The sequence below is a fragment of the Lissotriton vulgaris genome, chromosome 5, assembly GCF_964263255.1.
Source record: "Lissotriton vulgaris chromosome 5, aLisVul1.2, whole genome shotgun sequence".
In the NCBI taxonomy this organism is placed as follows: Eukaryota; Metazoa; Chordata; class Amphibia; order Caudata; family Salamandridae; genus Lissotriton; species Lissotriton vulgaris.
In genome coordinates, this window is record NC_141693.1 from 1,006,676,320 (window position 1) to 1,006,697,483 (window position 21,164).

A 21,164-nucleotide genomic window follows, 5' to 3' on the forward strand; every position below is an offset into this window, starting at 1 on the left:
TTCTCCATGCAGGCTGTAATGCAGCCTGCATGGAGAATGGGGAAAGTGCTCATGACTGGTTTGGGTGGCTCGAGAGGGTCGACAAAACAGTCGCTGCGCACTTAGGAGTGGGCAAACCACTCCTTCCTATCCCTGCTCCTTGAGCAGATGAGCCCTTCCACCCACCCGTTCGCAAACCAGCACGAAGCATAACATGATAATAACGCAAAGTTAATATCATTTTATGTTTGTACTATGTACGCACTGCTTAAGAGTAGTGGGGCAACGCTCCTCCGCCATAGAGGAGGAGCCGCCACTGCATTCTTTTCTTTCATTAACTTTCTTTATGATCCTTTGGTTTCTCCAGGTTCACTCAATGTCAGTGAGTCCGCTGGGCAGAGCCACCTGGATGAGCTTGAATACCTATTAATTGAACCAAGTCTGCCCTGGAGCCATAAAAGCCTTTAGACAGCTAGCCAAGATAGCTGCTTATGTGAGATTTTAGGGCATGTTTTGATCACCGAAGGACTCTGTATGATTTGTGGCGAATCTGCATTGTCCCTTCACCAACCCCAATGTAATTAAAGTTAAAGACTATTTTGCCCCATTTGTAGCTGAAGAGGTACAATGGTTTACCTCGCAAGGTCTTAGGCTAGTATACTATTCAGTGAGGAGGATTATTTTGATTCTAGAACCATTTAACCCCTTCCACGCGGGGCTAATTCCCCCGCGGTGCGGGGATAGGGGCCGCACATGGCTCCGCAGTGCTTGTGAAAAGTCCTGCTCGTCATGCTGCACAGTGCAGCAGTGCTCATTACGAGATGGGCTCATCACGACTCCGCCCACTCTCATAGAACGCCCGCACAGGCGGGAAATTAGCCCAGCGTGGGCCGTCCGAGGCACTTATGATGAGCTCAGCTCGTCAAGAGCACAGCTACACTGTGCCTCATGACGAACTAAGCTCGTCATAAGCATGTAAGGGGTTAAATTTTTTTTCTACTCCTTACAATTGCAGAGATTTCACCATCTTAAGGTGTAGCTTGACCATAGTGCTGAATCCCAGATCCCCATTTGCTGGCACAAACTGGTGGGTTCAGTGGGTGCCCAATGTCCCAGGATTAGGCCCTGCGGAAAACATTTTTTCCAATCCGGGGATCCCATTTAATTTATTTTATACAAATATTAAAAGTGCTGAACAGGTCCCACAGGCCAGTGCAGAGATGACATGCATGATGGGCGGAGTTGCATCTCATATAGACGCTTGGCTATCCAATCAGCAGGCTAAGCTCTTTTGGTAATCTTGAAATTAGTTCTCGGCAAGGGCACGAATTAAGAAGCCTTTAATGGCCTCAGGCACTCCCATTTTTGTGAGTTGTGTTAGGATGTCATGCCAGGTCTAAAATGAGTACTACCCCAAAGCCCTACATTGGCTGACAGCTCAGGCACATGCTACGAAAAACACTGAAGCATTACACTTGGCACCTTTGTTCCCCTGAATGGGACTGTACATAAAACTTAACATTGCCCATAGGTGCCCTTGTTATTTTTATTAAAACACGTTGCTGAGTATGTGCAATTAAACTCTATGAGGTTGTATGAGGACTCCAAAAGGTACTAGTACCTTCTGTCCTAAGTTGTTCAACAGTTTAACGGGCCTACAAGTGGTATACATACACATACTGCCTTTTTAACGGGGAGCTGTGAGTGAGAACTGAGTTCCAAATCTACCACTGCTCCATCTTGCCTGAGTGACATACTTGCAGTGATATGGAAGTCAGTATATGCTTATGCAATTGTGGAGCAACCACTCACTGCCAGGACCAAGGGAACATTCCCAGAAGCAGAGCATTAAATGAACTGAAAACTGGCACGTCTTGTCTACTTTTTACCTAAACGAGCAGTCAAAGGGTCCCAGAATGAAGACTCATCACGGCGCAGCACCGCCTTTGTGGGCTTCTTTTACTAGCACTCTTTGCTTTCCATCACTCAGTTCCTAACACAGTTTATTGCTAAAGGTCGCCTTCCAGGGCTGCCCAATGTCTTCACGAGTCTTCTTTGAGGAGCAGCCAGGGTTCTTCACAGCAACGCCAATAAAAGCAGCCTCTCTGCCCTACACTTTTGTTCCGACCGTCTAGTAAAAAGTTCAATTAGATTCGCCTGGTTTGACCTTCCTCTAGTGAAATCTTCATCCCATGGCTCATATACATTTTTTGTCAGGTGGATGTTGATTATTACTACATTGCGGAGATAGAATGACCTCACTTAGTACAGTTTACCATTTGCGGAGAGGAGCCAACACTGTCCTCTCACACCTGATGCAACAGACTATGGTAAGAAACACAACAAATTTGCTACTGCTATTGACAACAATTTGCTGGGCATCTTCGGCCTTCTTGGGTGTATCACAAATTGGCATTTTCCTTGTGAACATAACAGTCTTGCTGATTATTTGCAAGTGGGCTAGTTTAGACCTCTCTATGGCCTCAGTGGGTACTTGGTGGCTTCTGAGCATCAGTCATTGTTGGGACCACTGACAAAATATGTTGAATTCCTTAATTAGCTGGTTCCCTCATAACCTTTAGCACATTATTGTACTTCTCTTCAAAGCTGTAATTTTACCAAGGGCGATATACCTTATCTAATGGTTCCATGTAGTTTTCTCCTGTGCCGGCACTTGTGATTCTTACGATATACCACTGCTCCATTCTCCTACAACATTTTTGGGGTTCCAAAATGTGCATTTTTGCATGAAATCTTAGATGGCCCCACTACTTAGGCAACCCAAACTCAAGGATTGGGAAACAGCACTCTGCATTCCTACTAATAGGTGCTGTGGTCGGTTCTGCTAACATTTCTCTATTTTCAGTTGACTAGGCAGATTCCTAATTGCTGAGTTTTACGATATTTCACTTGATTTTCAAAACTCTCAGGAATAAGAGTAAATGTCCTGCAAAGTTTAGAATCTACACATTAAATTAATAGTGCCCATATACATTTTGTGACTAGATCTGTATTTTCTAAAGCTTTGTTCGCAGAGGCGTTACACAGCAGAAACCCCATCTGCAGGCTCGGAATTCTGGAGATATTCACAAACCACTTGGCCTCCAACCTTGTGGTTTATAATGTCACCAAAACACCAGGATAGCAATTTTGGACCATATTGCAAGGTTACCAGTTATGTATCCTAGCAGATTGTATCCTTATGGTGCTATTGTTGCTCACGATGCAGTAACATTAAAATCCATGCTTTACAGGGTAGAGTGAAATTTGGAAAATACTTAATAGGTTCCTGTGAAGTATCGGTTTCTTCATCAAATGTACATCCCCTAAACCGCCGTGCAGTCATTGTCAGGGCTTCTGGGATAATGCAACAGTGGAGACCGATTTAAGTAGCAGCCTATGTAAATTATGTTGCTGGAAAGAATGATTAAACATTATGCAATGCATTTTCTAGCAGTATTCTTTTGAACATTTTTATTGAAATATGCAAATTTTGTGGCCAATGCAGTAAATCCATAATTATGCAGTAAAATTGAATAATTTCATCGAGCCTGAGCATTTGTCAATTGTTCTATAAACACTCTATTCAAGAAAGGTAAACAAACCTAAACATACTAATTACATTCAGGGCCCATTGCGAGCTACACATTGAAGATAACAGATTCAACAATCTCTCCCTTCTCCAGAAGAATTAATAGCACTTAGGGTGTTCTATTAAAAATTCTACATCCTCAACTAAATACTTACCAGGGGTGTGTGAAATATGCGTAATTTGCTTTTGGCAAAATGTGTGATTTTAGCAAAATTACGAGAAAGTATGCATAATTACGCAAATTATATTTTATCATGAAATTATTTTTCACATCGATTTTGGATGCTAAAAAACAGAACAAAAAATGCACGCATAGCAAACAGCAGCAGCTCACACTCTGGTACTTCAGGTTATTTCTGTGGGATTGTGCACATTTTTTGCCAACTACATGTTTTAATTACACAATGTGGCGTAAACAAGACAATTTTGAGTGACAAGCAGTTTCATCTGGTTTGACTTTTTACTGAAGACAACTAAAAAATATACTCTAGTTTGTCACTTGCTATTTTCAATAGCATTTTCCTTGTTTGGAAAAACCCTACAATTTTTAAATAACAACCTAAACAAAATAAATATGTAATATAAAACTACATAATGGAGGGGATGTGTAATATGGTCCAAAATGTAAATGTCAGGGTTCTGGTGACGTTCAAATGTCACTTGGCCTTTTACTTCTTGGTTTAGGGTGTCATCGGAGCTCTTCAATAACAATATTAACCATATTACACGTTCTCCTGCCATGTAAACCGTGGTGTACACTGCGTGTTTGGGTGCTTTAATGTACAACATGCAGTGGAACATAAGCTCATATATCACAGGGCTCCGTGAGATATGTAAACTAATGCATAGGCCCTTTGTGAAATAGGAGTTTCAACATTATGATGACAGCACCCAAGCCACTCTACAGAGCTTTAAATCATTCTTCAGAACACAAATTTCTCTTGAGCATTTGAAAGACCTACATTTTAATTTACAAAAGCTACATGACAATGCAGCAGAATAGAATCAATCTAATTAAAATAGTTTTCAATGAAATGTAGCTAGTTCTACTTTTGTGTAAGCCTGGGAGGGCTAAGAATGGTATAGGACATATGATGCTGAATATTGACATTCTATTTGCAATTCTCACCAATGTATCAAAAGGGCAGAGCTAAACCTGACAAAAAACGCTAATTGGCAATAAACTGCAGCACGCAAATGCACGTCATGAGCAACACTAGCAGACATTCATCCCTTTTAACTAACTGCGCTTGCATACTGGACTAGCCATTCGGCTATGCCATTATAAGTGGGATTAAAATATCCAGCATGCACCCTGAATTGCAAGGTTAGGTTGATTCAGCCATCTTCGTGGGCTCGGCTCATGTTTTGGCCCTGAAAGCCAATCTGCACCTCTGGTTTGGCTCACCCCATGAATTCTCTGGCTTGCCCAATTCTACACCAGACCAGATTTTAAAATTGTGTGAACTTCATGGAGGAATTACAGGTGGGGGCCTCCCTTGAGAGCGTACAGTAGTTTCACAGAGCAGAGACAGCAAACAAACATCGCCACAGGCAGGGCTTTAAGTGGGATGAAAAAACTAGGGGGTCTCTTAAAGCGGTGTGCCTATGAAATTAAGGCCGAGGCTTAAAATCTGTACTTAGCATAGCGTGCCACCTGACGTGTATTTTACTGTTTCTGTCATTGCCTCCAGATATATGATAAAAGTGACTTCATACCTACAACAAGTCGGGACTATTGTCTTTTTCAATGATTGTTAGTTGCATAAGATAAACAAGCAGTAACTATGGCTGGTATATAATATTAAAAATGCTTCCACTTAAAGCCCTTGTGACACCACAACAACAGTGGCGTCACTAGGGTTGGTGTCACCCGGTGCGGGTAACTCATGGTGTCACCCCCTCACAACTTACCACATGGACCTCCTCCGCTCCGAGTCTGCCAGTGGACACAATTGGCAAATAAGGGGACCCTACAGAATCCTTAGTAACGTTTGTAAATTTAATTTGTCACACCCCTATTTGAGGGGATAGCGAAGTCTATAATCATTGCTCCTGAGGAGGGAGCAGCCCTGCTAGCCCCGAGGAGACGGCTTCCCCCTCATTTCATGGGGAACCTGGCGGTTTAACCAGATTTAACTGGTGGATGCGTTTCTGCCAGGCAGCTCTCCACCATGGTGGAGTCGTGTGACAATGACACCGTAGTTGAGCCTCCCACCCAGGCTTGGACATCGGGGGGAGCTGCTCCACAAGCTATTCCAAATAAAGGTCTCAGTTCAATAGCACATACATTCCCAATAAAGGACAGCCAAATATAGGCCCTGCCCCCCTTACTGTACTGTGATGGGAGTGTCAGAAGTGAATGGTCTGAAAAATGATTGCGCCACAGATTCACCCCTTGTGTCGTCTTTACATTTCAAACTACAGTTGGCTGCCAGTGCCAGGTCACATGATAGTGAATTTTACAGCACATTTTTCATTACATATTAAAATTGTATCAACTTTCAACGCACAGCAATTAGTAGATGATGACCTTAAAGAACATCAGGTTACCCACCCAGTCATATGTACCCATAGACATTCTTTCAGAGAGCATCAAAAATAGACACAAGTAGTGAATCAGAGAGAGAACAAAGTAAAAGTGAGACCAGCCCTCACATGGTGTGTAGCGAGCAAGCGCAGTGAGCAACCAGTACTAGAGGGAGTTTGGAGGGTTGAACTTCTCCCCTCCCAAGAAAATTTGGGAGACAGAAAGGTCAAAAACGAAGCATTTTTCAACACATATTAGATTGATTTAAGGTTATAATGAGTTATTGACAGTAAAATGTATTCAGAAAGTGGCAGTGGGATATGCTTCTAATAGCAGAATGTCCCCAAATACGATAAATTGTGGAAGCATAAGCCATTTTTCTCAAGCCATGGATTTTCTGTCATCATTCAGCACTTCTCCCTTTTCCACAACAGCAGTTCAAACATGCATGGCTAAATATCCTAGTTTGCAAAAGTTTTCTAAATAATAATGGCTCAGCCATATTTGCCTCATAATGCAAGGTCTGCAGCATGATGTGACCATTTCAACTAATACATTGTTTGTAGCTCAAATGTATCAAAAGTTAAGAAAAAATGTGACTTGTGTTGCTGCTGAGTAGATGACATAGCTCAATGTTCTATGTTAGGATTTTAACTTATAAACTGCAAGTAACAAAAGGATCGCTCTGACAAAAGCAGTAGCCCACCACCCACTGGCCTATTTACATGATTATGTGCACTTTGTGATCTGCATGGTACATGTTCTTTGCAGCAGGTACATTAACCCTCTGAGCTACCTTTCCATGAGTAAAATCTTCCATTAGACACATTTCCGATCTCTCTCTAGGAAGAACATTAATCACCAGAGTCATCATGACATTTTTGTTGTTACCGAAAATTGCTGGAGGGTAGGGAAGAGGCACTGGTTATTAAGGCTGGCTGAACTTGGTTCCCCAGTTCCAAATTCAGCAGCTCCTCTGCCCATAGTGCCACATCCTCTCCCCCACTGAACACCATACTGCAGTGCCCCACTGAGAAAAACTCAGACTGCCTTCAACTACAACCCAATTGTTGCCACTGCGCTACAAACACCTGGATGCGGGTCAATTACGCACTAGGCAAGAAGAGCAATATGTGGCCTACAAAACAAAAAAGTGACAGCATCCTGGAAAAAGCAAACAATCAAAGGGAATGCAAAATTTTGCAAACCATGTGAAATGTAAGCAGGAACAACACGGTTACCTTAACGCTTTTACACTCAGTGTTCAGAAATGAGTGCTTTTGCCTGAAAAGTTAAGGACATGACTCGGGGCCCTGAATGGACCCATTTTAATGGCCATTGCTTATATCCTTACAAAACGTAAGCAGTATCTATGGTAAAAAAGACATCTCTTGATGCAGAGCAGCAGTACAAATTTTGTTTTTGAATCCTCACATTGCAGTACCTCCAAGATTGGTGCACTAGTTCCAAGCCCAGTGAAAACAATGCCAGGACAACAAAAATAGCACTTCACTGGCAAACTCTGTAAAAGTGGCGCTAAATGTATTTGGGTGAGAATAAAATCAATCTTGCCAGTTTGCTACCACTAGTCTGTCTTACTTTATTTAGTTATTTATTTTTCATATTTTTTAACTTTTATTCCCGATGCTGCACTTTGGAATTAAATGTCAGAAAAATAAGACATTGATTTCCAGCAAGAACTACAACCCATTAAAGGCAGTAGGCAAAAACAAAAAGAAAGTAAAATAGCAGCTCTAGGGACAGTCCAGAATCACCAAAGGAACTATGTAAAAAGCTGACATCGATCTCGCTGCTCACCTCACAAGTCACAACCCATTTCAGACCAAAGAAATCATCTTTGAATTACATCCATGGCATGACCAACATTTGAAGTAAAACTGTGTGAAGACTGTGAACCACTCTTAGAAACTCCAACTCGCTCCAGTCAGAAAGCTAACAGCGTGGAGAACTCAAAGGCAAATCAGCAGGGCATCCCTTTGGCAGTCATGATGAACCTCGCAAAAACTATCATCTGCGTCACTCACAAAGTAAAAAAAAGAGCAGCCTGGGTTATTATTGGTGCGTACCCCCCGTGCCGGTCTGGGGAAACTCACTGACTCACCTGCCCTGCTGTTAGACGGGGGGGTGGGTCTATGTCGGTCACGGTGGCCAGCGCCCAGCTCTGCGCGCTGTAGGCAGGGGAATAAAATTAAATTATGGCAGACCCCAACCCAACCGGTGATCAAGACGTGCCGCCTCTGATCCTCCTGCTGCAGGCCAGTCACGCGCACTTAGGGCCCAATGCGTGAATCAGAGAAAAAGAATGACATCATCCGCGATCCACCTGTACGCGGGCGGCGGTCCTAAGATGCGCGCTGACGCGGCGGAGGAGGAGACAGTGCGCACTACGCACTGCCCACAGGCACCTCCTCCAGTCCTCCTGAGCAGAAAAGTTAGGTTGCGTTGCTGCAAGACAGTGCAACTGAACTTGCACACATGTTGCGGTTGCAACGTCGTTTACTTTCACTGCAAGTCTGCACACTGTTAACAGCACACACTGCTGCTGACCGCCTTGGTGTCACCCCAGTGGGATGGTGACACCCGGTGCGGGCCACACCCCCCGCACCCCCATAGTGACGCCGCTGCACGACAATGTTGCTGCTCCTGGGTTTCAAAAAGAGAAGGGAAATCCAGAGAGAAAATGGCTCTCTTTAAAGGATTTTCCGTCCCCAACAAAGCTCACCTTGCCATGACGTCATGCTGTAGCTTCTCCACTACTGAGAAGTGAGCAGTGAGAGCAGCGCACATCGATGTGCCTGCTGTCACTGCCGTCCGGAGAAAAATGGACCGCCTGTGCCAGGACACAAAACAGAGCCCGATAGAGACCCGTTTCGAAGTCCCCTGTAAAAAAAACTGCTGGTGCTCAACACCGGTGAGACCCGGCACACTTAAAGCCCTGGCCACAGGGATGAGGACATGGTAGAACATCTTTATGGTTTGAATGTGGTGAATGTACTGTTCACCAGTGCTTTAAATGGGCCGGTACTCACCGGTCCTGAGTATCGGCACTTCTAAATTTTCTACCCGTCAGTACCGGCACTTTTCTGTAGTCAGGGAAGAGTACCAGTACCATGATTGATGGCACGGCACGCTCGAGTTCGGTATCTCCTCCAACGCAGGACAGATGCAGCTCTGCTTCCGGATCTCACAATTGCACTGAGCCTCCTCTGAAGTAGACTTTTGATGGGACGCTACTAAAGTCCAGAGGCGCCCCTTTTGAATTTCCGCATGCTGCAGGGGTTTGAGCGTGCTTGGATCACACTGTGATTAACAGTGCAGGGCCTAGGCCGACCCTGCACTGTTAATAAGGTGTTCAACGACCATTCAGGTGCCAGTGCTTTAACCCCTTCCCCTCCTCCACCCGCCCCCAGCCCACTCCTGCATGAAATGGCCTGGGCTAGGGCTGTGGTCAGTAATCCAGTCCAATTTAAGGTATTGCACTGGCCTTACTAAAGCTAGCGGCAGTGTAGCACAATTCTACACCTTCCCCAAAGCCGGTTTTCTTTTAATTTTTGTTTTCTTCAACACAGGAACTGCTTCCCTCTGTGTGCCCATTCCCGCGCTAATGGCTGCATTTACATCACAGGGAGAGATACATGGGTGTGAAGGTAGCCCTGCCCAAGGAGCAATGAATGGGAGGGAATGCTGCAGCAACCCAGGAACGAGCTCCTGTGACAACTGCCAGGGGGTCTGGTTGTGGGGAAAACGAGATGAGCAGTGGGTCAGGTTTGGGGAAAAATGAGTTGAGCATAGAAGGAAGGGGGAGGGGGAATGCACAAAAGTGAGGTGACAGGTAAAGTTAGGGTCGACACTTTTTCAGATTAAAAATACCAGATATTTGTTCAGTTCTGAAATCGGGGCTTAGAAATGGCATTTTTACACAAATGTGTGTAAAATTGAAACTCTGCTGTATTTCTTGTTAACGTATATATTTATATACAAGGAAATGTTAACATATCATCCTGTTTGGCTTTCATTTTGTGTAATGAGTTAACCTGTTTTGTATACTTAAACACATTTCCCGTGTTTTAATATGCGCTGCAACTGGTATAGAAGTCATTATGTACATCATGTCTTGCCCTTAGCCCCGCCCCTAGCCCCGCCCACTTGCCACACCTCTAGTTAATTTTAATGAGTACCTGCACTTTTTTTTCCCATTTAAAGCACTGCTGTTCACAATGCAGAGCAGGCTCGGACGGAAGAGCAAGGACACTTTTTTTCTTTGAGGGGGTGTTTTGCTGCAGTTCTCTTTACTTACTTGCTCTGGTGTCGGGCTCCCTGCAGATGTGCATGGTACTGTTCGATTGAGTTTAGCACCACGTGACAAAGGTTGCAAGTGTAGCTGCTCCTCAGAGCTGTGGGAAAAGACAAGAAAGGAGAAACAAGGAGTTAAACATACAAGATAGAGCAAGAGCAGGCAAAGCAAAGTGTACAATTTAAAAGGCATACTAAAGAGAGAAGGGTTGGGGCTGGATGAGTGGAGGATGGGAGGAAGGAATACATGAAGGGTATAAACAAAGATGGTGTGAAGTAAGATAGGAAGGAGGGAATAGAGAATGAATGGAAGAGGGGTAGCAAGACTAGAAGGAAGTACAGAAGGAACAGGGTAAGAAAGAGAGGGCATAAGAATTTGAAGACTTGAAGAGCGATGAGATGAAAGGAAAGAAGGGAGAAAAAGAATAAAGAAAGACTGAAAGGGGAAGGGGAAAGGAAGGAAGCGATGGCATTAGGTACAAAGGGAACTAAGGAAGGAAGAAAGCAGCACAGGAAACAAGCATTGGTAAAGCCAATGGGTCTTGCTTTGGAAAAACAAGAGAAAAAAGGTGTGAAAACGCAGCCACTGCTGCCAGTGGCATCATAGTGTAGTAATGAGGTATGCAAATGCGTGCTTTACTGCACATACCTACGGAATTTTGTGAACGTCATTTTCTTCTTTTTTATTTATTTAAAAATCTAAGATGGTGAACACCACTTTGATTTGTAAACAATATTTTTTTAATGTAATTGGCCTCAAACCACTTTTTGGAAAGCAGGGCTGCCCGGCAGAAAATGGCAGAAGCTGGGCCTTGCAAAAATATGTTAGAATCAAAAATATTTAATCAATCACGAGGGATGGGGAAGCAAGTGAGGAGTGGGATTGGATTAGGAGGTAGCAAATTAATGGAGGAAGGCATGGAGGTAGAAGGAGCAAAGGGGTGTGCGAGACCGTTGGAATGCAGAGCATCCCAGCAGCTGATGGCTGTTGCTGAGCCCTCCCAAAAAAAGCAAAATGAAATAAAAACATTTGTTTCAAGACTGTACGTGGTAAAAAAGCAGTGGAAGAGCTGAAGGGGTAGAAGCAGGGGAAAGTGTATTTAGGGGGATACGCTCGCTGCAGGTAGAAAGTACGAAAACACATGTGCTGTCATGAAATACTTAATTAAAAAGAAAAAAGTTGCTCTCTAAAAGTGGACAATGGAATGTTGCAAGCTAGCAAATCAAAAGGAATGTAAAGAGGCTATGCTCCATGGGGGAGACAAACACAGGAAAAGGAAAGCAGATGAAGATGACAATAACACCAGCCAAGGTAAGAAGTAGCCTCTACGCCTACTGTAAATTTCGGTATGACCTACAAGAGGCTTTCACCTACAGACAGTTAAAAGCAGTTCAGTAGGTAAGCCCTAAATAGGCCAGTAAAGAGGGAGGGTGGAAAGAAAGGTAAGGGATGCAAAGGGACGAGTACGCAATCATGGGAGCCTATTCACGAAGGTAATTTACGGCGAGAAATCTCTTCACTCGGAGTGTAATCTCCGCATTGCACCTTAATTTTTTTGTGTATCTGATTATGATTTTTGCTCCTACAAATTGTGCACCTAAATGTGATTTATAATGAGTTTGCACCTTAATGGGCTTGGCAATCCAAAGGAAGGTCATCCTGATGTAAATCTTTTACATTATCTTACTAGTGCTTTTTCTCTCTGTAGTGGGTGATACCACACCGATGAATATTGTATCTGCTTCTCAAATATCAGTAGCCTACATGTTTTTCATTGTATCATATTATGGCCACGCAACAAATGGAAGCGTCATATCAGGCTAGACTTCAACATGCATGTAAGAGCATGTGATGTATCCTATGCACCACTGGCATGTTACTGACCTACAATTAAATACTACTAACACCAACCCTGAAGGCCCACGTGGAGACAATCAGCCACAAATACCACAGTCTCAGACTGCGATCCATTAAATCTGATTTTTTTTATTGAGATGGTAAGCTAATGATCCAATCCTCTAATATCAACCTACAAGTCTCAATCGCATTTTCGATACCATGAAAGCCCTTTAAACTTCAACACCGTTCTCTGAGTCATGGCATCTAGCAACTGGTTCCCAATCCTATGCTATCCCCATCTTTGTTAGCACTTCAAGGTCATGACTGTGCAAATGAGCGCGCTGCACCAGAGTTGCCTAATCGTTGACCAGTTTTCTTGTTTTGTTGAACACATTTTCACTATTCTCTCTCACTTTGGGCTATCAGTTCTGTGTCTGAGGTCAAGCATCATCAGACATGAGCCATGCCTTCACTAACTAGTTATGCGTAATGACAGACGGTAGCAACATTTTTGAAAGTTTGGATTATAAAGCAGTTTTTGTTCCCTCTGTTCTAGCCTAATTCCCTGATTTGAAGTCAAATTTTCAGTGTAATAAATTGGGTTATTAGTTAAGAGGACTGAGAGCCCCACTCAAAACATTAACACATTTCTTGTTAGGGTAAACCAAACAAGTCACTAAATACACCTGTGCTTAACCCTGTAGTAGCTTGACACAAAGCAGCTAGGTTTAATTTAGAGGCAATATGTAAAGTATTTATGCAGTACCCAAACAGTAAAAAAGTGAACATACAACACAGGAATAATCCCAAACCAATTTACAAAACTAGAGAATATTAAAAGAAAAGGACACAAAAAGTTTTAGGTAAAAGTAACACCCAAAAGGCACAAAACCCAATGGCGGTTATCTGGTTGCACCTTGCCGGGGCGCAAAGTTACAAGTTCAGGCTGACCTTGATGGAGCGTGGACAGGGTACTGAGCATGGATTGGCCCGCTGGGAGTTGCAGCCTTTGTCCTTGATTCGAGGTCTGTGCAGAAAGGCTCTGCGAGGCTTTACATCACTTCGCGTCAGATCCAATGAAGCCTTCGGGTAGGAGCTGTGCAGATTTGCAGGGCGATGCAGCACTTAGTGTCAGATCTGATGGAACCTTCAGTTAGGAAGGGAGAAGTGCACTCTGACTCCTGTGAAGGGTCCAGGGCCTTGAGGACAGCACTTAGAGGGTCAGGACTCTCTCCCACTAAGGGCAGCAAAGGGACAAGGGCAGGTATAGTTTGTACTGGTCAGCTGGAAAGCGGGAAAGGCCTTCGGACCCTTGTTGTGTCCCTGTAGCTCAAACAGGAGGTAAACAACTGACTCTTGGAGTCACTTCTGGGGCTCCAGTTTCACAGAAAGCAGGTCATGTACTCCTTCTTTACACAGCAGGGCAGTCCTGAATCTTCTGATGTCTGAGAGGGTTCTGATGAGGGGTTCTGAGGGTGCCTCATTTATACCCAGTTCCAACCTGTGTGGGGCTCACCACTTTTGTCTAAACCTAACTGGTTCTGCTTGTTTCTCCCCTTTCCCCTGGCTTTGGCTCTAGTCTGTCTAGAGTAACAAAGGGCAGGAAAGCCCAGGTGTGGGCTGCTTTTCCAAGTGACAGGGCAGGCAGGCATCTCCAGAAATCAGAATGGGGGTGGGCACAGGCTACCCTTTTTAGCTCATGAAGGGCTGAGTACAACTCCTATGCAATCCTGCTCAGGAGTGGGAATACCCCTCTCTATCCCAATGCCCTTTTGCCCTGTATCTGGAAGAAAACTTAATGTGACCCTGGACACAAGGCAGATTTTGTTTAGGCAGGAAAATGGTAACCTTCTAAAAGTGGCATTTTCAGAATAGTAACTTAAAATCTGACTTTGCCATTAAAGAGGACTTTAAATTGCAATTCAAACGCGTTGAAGAAGTATCAATCAATCAAGTTGTACTTGTACAGCGTGGTTAATCAACCCAGAGGGTATCCATGCACGGTGCTGCAGATATCAGTCGAAGCCCCAGGTCTTGATTCCCTTGCTGAAGTGGGTCAGTGAGGGTGTGATGCAGAGGTGAAGGGGGAGAGAGTTCCTGGCTTTGGAAGCCAAGTGGGAGAAGGAGCGTTCTCCGGAGCAGCAGCAGCAGATACACCCTGTGCAAGGGTGAGGTGTATGGAGCCGATATTCCTAGTTAGTCGATGGAAGTGCAGTTGTTGGTACATGTAGGCTGGTCCTTGGTCATGGAAGCTTTGAATGCTTGGGTCAGAAGCCTGAAGTGGCCTCTCTTCAGCACGCGGACCCAGTAGCTGTCCTTCAGGTGCAGGGTGATGCATGTCCTCTTGGGCACGTTGAGGATCAGTCTGGCTGCTGCATTCTGGAGTCTTTGCGTGAGTTTAGTGTTTGTGACTGTGCAGCGGGAAAAGTATTTCTCTATCCGTTCCCAAACTGAATTTATCACTTATTCAGTGTAATAAGATAACCTACTATTAGTCTATGGGAGAGCTAGCCTTGCTATGGTGAAAAACAAATTTGGGAAGTTTTCACTGCCAGGACATATAACACTTAGGTACACATGTCATAATTTTTAAATATCATGCACCTTTCCCTAACAGCCTTTAAGGCCTACTTTAGGGGTGACTTATAAGGTATGTTCCCTGTAAGCTATGCAAGGACAGCCTTGCTTCTTCCAGTGCACAGACTCTCTCAGGGAGTGTGCTCGCCGCTCACAGGCTTAAAGGACATAAAAGGGGTGGGGTGAAATCTATCCTTGTCTCTTTTCATGGCAGGCAGCACAGCAGGAGGCTTAGAAATCCATCAATTACAAAAGGGTCTGTTTATTTGATTTTAGGTTCAGAGTGCTTCATGAAGCAGTCAGTGTAAAATAAAAACACCCGTGTGATTATGTTTCACACTGCAAAGAGAGGGTAACTATGTGGTATTACTTGTCAGCGCTGCTGACTTCGGAGCAGAGAAAACAGGTTTCACTATCAGGGCTCGAATAAAGTGCTCCAATATTTTCCGCTCATGTTTGCTATATAAAACTGCAAATACGTTTTGACCATCCTCCGCTTTTGTCAATCTATAGATATGAGGGCACCTTCAAAGACATGAGTTCCTGCTATGCACAGTACAATATATCTCGTGTATTTGATTTACTAGCCTATAAAGTTGCCGATCTATAATTAGAATCTAGGCCACATATAGAGTACACATGAACACTGACTTGTCTTTAGTTCATGAATAGATTTGTCATTTGGGGGGTCAGGAACATTTATCAGTTCAATTTAAAAACTCTCACTTTTAATAAATACTTAGCACATAATCTCACTTTTAATAAATACTTAGCACATAATCTGATGAGGCACTAAGGTCAGGTCCACTGGAATTATGCTGCAAAAAGCTCCAAATTATGTGGCAGGGTTGACTAAATTATGCAGCAAGAAAGGCAAATTAATGAGCATAATGCAGCACATTTTTTATAATATGTATTCATTCTTTTCTCATTTTTACACAATTTTACACGTGGTAACACAGTCTGTACAAATATGTCACCTCATTACTACCAGTTTAACATCAAATGCAGAAATATGTGACTGAAAGATGACCAGTTAACCTTTTGCGAAGGGCCTTCCATTGCTTGCAAACACATGTAGCCACATTTTTTGTAACTTTTGATCCATTTAAGCTATAAACACATTTTTTTGTTAAAATCTGCAGATTAAGGAGAAAATGATTATGGGGCAAATACGTCAACTCCATAATTTGGAGGAAAAAGCCATGGCCACAGAATCACATAACTCCAGTGCCCTGACTAAGGTGAAGTTAGTGCATGTTTTAATTTTTTTGAACTTCGAAGACACCATATTCTCTCATGATCTGTGCTGCATGATTTACATATTTTCAAAGATCAGTGTGTTCATGGGTGTAGGAGAGTAGGATCTGCTTTCATAGTTACCCCCACTTTTTACTAAGGGGTGAGTATGTTTTGACTAGTCTTACTGGGATTCTGCTAATCAGGACCCTGGTTACTGTGCCTTCTCCCTAAATTCACCATGGTAAGTAATTCTGTACATCCACAATTGGCTACTGGTGAACCCCTGTAAGTCCCTAGTATATATTACTAAGGTGCCCATGGTATAGGTGTCTCAGGGGTCTCCCATGGGCTGCAGCATGTACTGTGCCACCCATGGGAGTGCACTTAAAATATGACTAAAGGCCTGCTATTGCAGCATGTGTGAGTTGGTGCTTGCACCTCACACAACAAACATACATTTTCTTATATCTGAGGTCACAACACTTAAAACCTATAAGTCAACCCTATGGCAGGCTCATCCGTCCTGAGGGCAGGGTGCTGGGTTATAAGTGTGAGGGTGCCCCTCCATGAGCAGGACACCCCTACAAACCCCAGAGTGGATTATCTTTGCTTTGAAAGTGCAATCCGCCATTTTGATACATATAGTGGACATCAGTCATAATGAGATGTTTCACTATATAGTGGCTGCTCCGAAGCCAGTCATGTTTGGTATCAAACATGTTGGAATCATACCCTAATACTGATTCCAGTGTAGAAATGATAATCCCATGTACTGGGGGCTCCCTTCGGGTACTCCCAGGTACAGCTTTTCAGGGTCTGACAGCAAGCTAGTGCTGCTGCCAACCACAGACACAATTCTGCCCTCCTGCTGCTGACTTAAGCTCGAGCAGAGGAAGGTAGAACAATAAGTTTCCAGTCGCAGGGAGGTTTGACCACCTCCCATACAGGACTTAGTGGATTGGGTTGGGGCACTTGCCAGTGTCACCAGACTGCGTTGAAGGGCACATTTAGTGTCCTCATTGCATACTCCAGTTTGAACCTGTTCAGGGGAAACCTTGGCTCCCGCTCTGGCGTAAAACTGGACAAAGGACCTGGGTGTATCCGCCCTTCTGTACTTCCTCTGGCATTAATGCTTGAGTTGTTTCAACCCTTCCCTTAGGGTACTTAAGGACTTCCTGTGGGTGGGTCCTCAGATTCATCACGGGACAAGACTCAAGACTGAAATCACTTCACTCTTCTGGACACTTGGATTTCGCTGGACTTAGCCTGGAATCGAGACTGCATCAAGGACGACTACTGCTGCTCCTGTCCTTATCGTCTGTATCTGTGCTTCTTCCAGGATCTTCACCAGACCTGTGGGCATCAAGGACCCCCAAAGTAATCTCTGTTGAAGTGAAGGAGTCACTCCCTTGCATTCGCAGGCACCACAAGGAATTTGACTGGTCTGCTGCTCCTAAAGTCCCACAGACTTCAAAAGGCTCAGCAAAACAGAGGGTAGTTCTGCAGCTCCCTCAAGGCCTGACCTGTCCTCTTTGAGGGCAATATCCCTCATCGAAACCGCTGGGACTAAACTCCTATGCACAGCGTCGACTTGACATTGCCAAGGCTTGTTGTCTCTGCTCGTTTTCCAGTTCCTAGAGTAAAAACATGGCTAGGCTGCACTGCCTAAACCCCTGATCTCTTAAAAAAGGAATAATCCAAACTTTCCTTGGCTCAGCATACAATTTACATAAGAGGACTAAGTGCATGGTAGATTGCTCAGAAATGTTATCACAGGGGCATGCGACCAATCATTTATTTTCGGGAATGTCACTAGCCTGTGTACATTTGCCAGTCTGAGCCTAGTTAAAAGGAGTCCGTCAAACGTTCAGGGAACATAGGATAAATAGAGCTCCATCCCCAATGTTGTACGTAACAGCTGGTGTTGTCTCACGCTAATTTTAGAGATTTCCCCTGCCGCTCTGAAATATTCCAATAGCTGAAGACTCTCTTGTTTTAAAAAAATTCTGAGGATTACCTACATAGATGTAACAGCTAATATATAGTTATGGGTCTTGCAGAGTGCAAAATCAGAATATTTACAAAGAACTACCTTTCCAGAGGTGACTTAAAATGTTGCTGTGTTAGAAAAAAGGGGCAAAGTAGTAACCCATTAACCTATGCCGGACAATTATTATCAAAAAAGGTGATCCCTTTGGGGGAAGTTTATCCTTAGACGTCCACAGCAACAGTGTCATAAAGATCTCCTCTGCAAATCAATTATAGTTATGCAGTATGTGCATTTATTTTACTAACATTGTTCATATAGTACAGAGAGAATTCAGAAAGGTATGACACAATATTTACATTCCTTCAAAAACAAGGTGCTCCTAACAGGTGATGCACAGTGGAAGTGATATAGTGTGAATAAAAAGTGCGCCTGCGCTATGTACAGAAATAAATACCTGTGATTGATTGGGACAATATGTTGTTAAGCCTCAGAGAACTGCATTAAAGAAGCTAGGGACTGCACCACCAATTTCTTGCAGACAAGGCTGAGACAGACAGACAATCTACTGCCGCTCGTGTCCAGATGCGGTAAAGGAGACAGTTCCGGCCGGCGTGCTACAGCAACACACCCGTCCGAATCCCATGACGAAACCTTGATTAGATAAGGAAAGCAGTTCTTGAAGTACTCGCAACAGGCAGTATCAGGGCCGGCTTTAGCGCTTGTGTCGCCCGGTGCGAAAATCATTTTTGCTGCCCCCACACCCCATGGCAGCCTTCTACCACCGGGCAAAAGTGCCCCTCATCTCCGCAAATATAAGTTACTAGCAGCCCGTCCCGACGTTGTCCGGGTATGAATTGCTGCCAGCCAGTAGTATATTGTTTTGTAGGATTTTGTTTTGATAGCACTTCTTATCTGTGACAGGCCTGTGAAACGCTCCGATTCACAGTGCACTGCTGATGCACTTAAGAGTGCACGTTCAGTAGTGTGTGAACTCGAGTTTCCCTACTTTATTTTTCCTTGCAATGTTATATAGCGCGAACTGGACATGGCATGAGCACAATTTACATTACAGAAGAACACATTCATTTGTGGTAGGCACAGGGAAACAAAGCGATTTGCCTGGAATCACAGGATGTTGAGCTGATGCCGTGGTTCGAACGTAGCTCCCCAGCTCTAAAGTTCGCAATTCTAGAACTTGTGGCGGAAGGTGTGTCTAAAAGTGTATGTCGGTGCTGGCCATCAATGAGAGAGACCTGTGCATTTTTCAAATGGGTGGTGAAAAAATATGAGTATGTTGCTGGAGATGTGGGCCGCCGTGCCACCAATGTACTTACTGGGGGAAGGTAAACACCCATTATTCCGCAACTTTCTTTCCGCATACCATCACTCCCATACTTTCATTACGAAAGTACCATGACTCCGCAATGCCATTATAACGCATGGCATTACATTTTATATGCTTTTACCACGCATAGATTTACAACGAAATTCGTTGTAAATGCATGAATGGTAAAAGCATGTTTTTAAAAAAATGTTTGGATAAGGTAAGTATCAATCAATCAATCAATGCATTTATATAGCGTACTACTCACCCGGAGGGTCTCAAGGCGCTTGGGGAGGGGGGGTCCGCTACTTCTCGAACAGCCAGGTCTTGAGCTGCTTCCTGAAGGCGAGTTGGTCTTGGGTCAGGCGGAGGTGGGTCGGGAGGGAGTTCCAGGTCTTGGCGGCCAGGTAGGAGAAGGACCTTCCTCCTGTGGTGGCTCTTCGGATGCGGGGGACGGCAGTGAGGGCGTGGCGGGTCGATCGAAGCTGGCCTGTGGGAGTGTAGAAGGTGAGGCGGCTGTTGAGGTATCTTGGGCCTTGGTTGTGTAGGGTTTTGTGTGCGTGGGTGAGGAGACGGAAGGTGATTCTCTTGTTGACCGGGAGCCAGTGCAGGTCTCTCAGGTGTCCGGAAATGTGGCTGTGTCGGGGGATGTCGAGGATGAGTCTTGCTGAGGCATTCTGGATCCGCTGGAGTCTCTTCTGGAGTTTGGCAGTGGTTTCGGCGTAGAGGGAGTTGCCGTAGTCCAGTCGGCTGTTGACGAGGGCCTGGGTGACCGTCTTCCTGGTCTCGGTGGGGATCCACCGGAAGATCTTACGTAGCATGCGCAGGATGTTGAAGCACGACGAGGAGACGGCGTTGACTTGTCTGGTCATGGAGAGGGAGGAGTCCAGGATGAAGCCCAGGTTGCGTGCGTGGTCTGTAGGTTTGGGTGCGCTGCCCAGGGCGGTGGGCAACCAGGAGTCGTCCCAGGAGGAGGGTGAAGAGCCCAGGATGAGGACTTCCGTCTTGTCTGAGTTCAGTTTCAGGCGGCTGTTCATCATCCACTCGGCTACGTCTGTCATCCCTTCGTGTAGGTTGGCTCTGGCGGTGGCGGGGTCGTTGGTGAGGGAGAGGATCAGCTGGGTGTCGTCGGCGTAAGAGATGATGTTGAGGCTGTGTTGGCGTGCGATGGCCGCAAGGGGGCTCATGTAGACGTTGAAGAGGGTGGGGCTGAGTGATGATCCTTGTGGTACGCCGCAGATGACTTCGGTGGCCTTGGATCTGAACGGGGGGAGGCGGACTCTCTGTGTCCTTCCGGCGAGGAAGGAGATGATCCATTCTAGTACCTTCTCTTGGATTCCGACGTTGCTGAGGCGCTGCACTAGGGTGCGGTGGCAGACAGTGTCGAATGCCGCGGAGAGGTCCAGGTGGATGAGGGCCGCAGTTTCCCCGTTGTCGAGCAGGGCTCGGATGTCATCGGTGGCTGCGATGAGGGCGGTCTCGATGCTGTGGTTGGCCCGGAAGCCAGACTGCGAGAGGTCGAGGGATCCGTTTGTCTCGAGGAAGGTGACCAGCTGCTTGTTGACGGTCTTCTCGATGACTTTGGCCGGAAACGGGAGGAGCGAGATGGGGCGGTAGTTTTTGAGTTCGGTGGGGTCCGCTGATGGTTTCTTCAGTAGAGCCCTGAGTTTGGCGTGCTTCCAGCTCTCCGGGAAGGTAGCTGTGTCGAAGGAGGTGTTGATGATGTCCCGCAGGTGGGGTGCGATGACAGCGTCGGCCTTGTTGAAGACGTGGTGA

General features: G+C 45.0%; 1 protein-coding gene across 1 annotated transcript in view; it reads right to left on the bottom strand.

Moving 5' to 3' along the window:
- Positions 1–21,164, bottom strand: part of LOC147711895 (zinc finger matrin-type protein 4-like) — a 1,215,746-nt gene that overhangs the window by 151,035 nt on the left and 1,043,547 nt on the right. Inside the window, exon 6 of the mRNA XM_086922617.1 lies at positions 10,420–10,516. Within this exon, the coding sequence (XP_086778743.1) occupies positions 10,420–10,516 (97 nt within the window). The remainder of the gene's footprint in view (positions 1–10,419; positions 10,517–21,164) is intronic.